Source organism: Chaetura pelagica, unplaced genomic scaffold (assembly GCF_000747805.2).
Source record: "Chaetura pelagica isolate M959 unplaced genomic scaffold, ChaPel_1.0 scaffold10, whole genome shotgun sequence".
NCBI lineage: Eukaryota > Metazoa > Chordata > Aves > Apodiformes > Apodidae > Chaetura > Chaetura pelagica.
In genome coordinates, this window is record NW_009952263.1 from 9,354,052 (window position 1) to 9,355,048 (window position 997).

The window sequence follows — 997 nt, forward strand, 5'->3', positions numbered from 1 at the left end:
CGGGGTGAAGCCGCCCGCGGCTGTCCCGGGGATGGCAGCGCCGCGCCGGGTCCGTCTGATGGTGCTGCCGCGGGTGCTGAGGGGCTCCGTCCCCCTTTTCCTCCTCCTCCTGCTGCCCGCGGCCGAGCCCATCTGCCCCGAGCCGTGCGACTGCCAGCAGCACCAGCACCTCCTCTGCACCAACCGCGGTCTGCGCTCAGTGCCCAAGGCTGCCGAGCCCCAGGATGTCCTCACCTACAGCCTCGGGGGCAACTTCATCACCAACATCTCTGCCTTCGACTTCCATCGCCTGGCAGGACTCCAGCGCCTGGACTTGCAGTACAACCGGATCCGCTCCTTGCATCCCAAGGCCTTTGAGCGCCTGGGCCGGCTGGAGGAGCTTTACCTGGGCAACAACCTGCTGCCAGCGCTGGCCCCTGGCACCCTCAGTGGCCTGGCCAAGCTGCGCATCCTCTATGTGAATGCCAACGAGATCGGCCGCCTCAGCGCCGCCTCCTTCTCTGGCCTCAGCAGCCTGGTCAAGCTGCGCTTGGATGGCAATGAGCTGGGCTCGCTGGGCGACTCCACTTTCTCAGGGCTGCCGAACTTACTCTACCTGCACCTGGAGTCCAACCGCATCCGCTGGCTGAGCCGCGGTGCCTTCACCGGCCTGGTTAAGCTGCGCTTCCTCGACCTCTCAGGGAACCAACAGGGCTCCCTTCGCCACCCAGACATCTTCAGGCCACTGCACTCCCTCCACACGCTGCTGCTGGCCAGCAACAGCCTGCAGCAGCTGACAGGGGGGCTTTTCCAGCACCTGCCTGGTTTGGCGAAACTCTCGCTCAGCGGCAACCGCCTGGCTCACCTGGCCCCAGATGCCTTCACGGGACTGGGTTCACTGAAGGAGTTGCGCCTGGAGGGAAACCTGCTAAGCCACCTGCCCGCTGCCCTGCTGGAGCCGCTGAGCAGCTTGGAGGCTCTGGACCTGAGCCGCAACGCGCTGACCAGCCTGCACCCT

At 66.1% G+C, this 997-nt stretch overlaps 1 protein-coding gene across 1 annotated transcript in view; it reads left to right on the forward strand.

Annotated features, from left to right (window-relative positions):
* The first annotated feature begins 31 nt into the window (after positions 1 to 31).
* TRIL (TLR4 interactor with leucine-rich repeats) overlaps positions 32 to 997 on the forward strand; it is a 6,207-nt gene continuing 5,241 nt past the window's right edge. The window contains exon 1 of the mRNA XM_010007637.1: positions 32 to 992. Within this exon, the coding sequence (XP_010005939.1) occupies positions 32 to 992 (961 nt within the window). The remainder of the gene's footprint in view (positions 993 to 997) is intronic.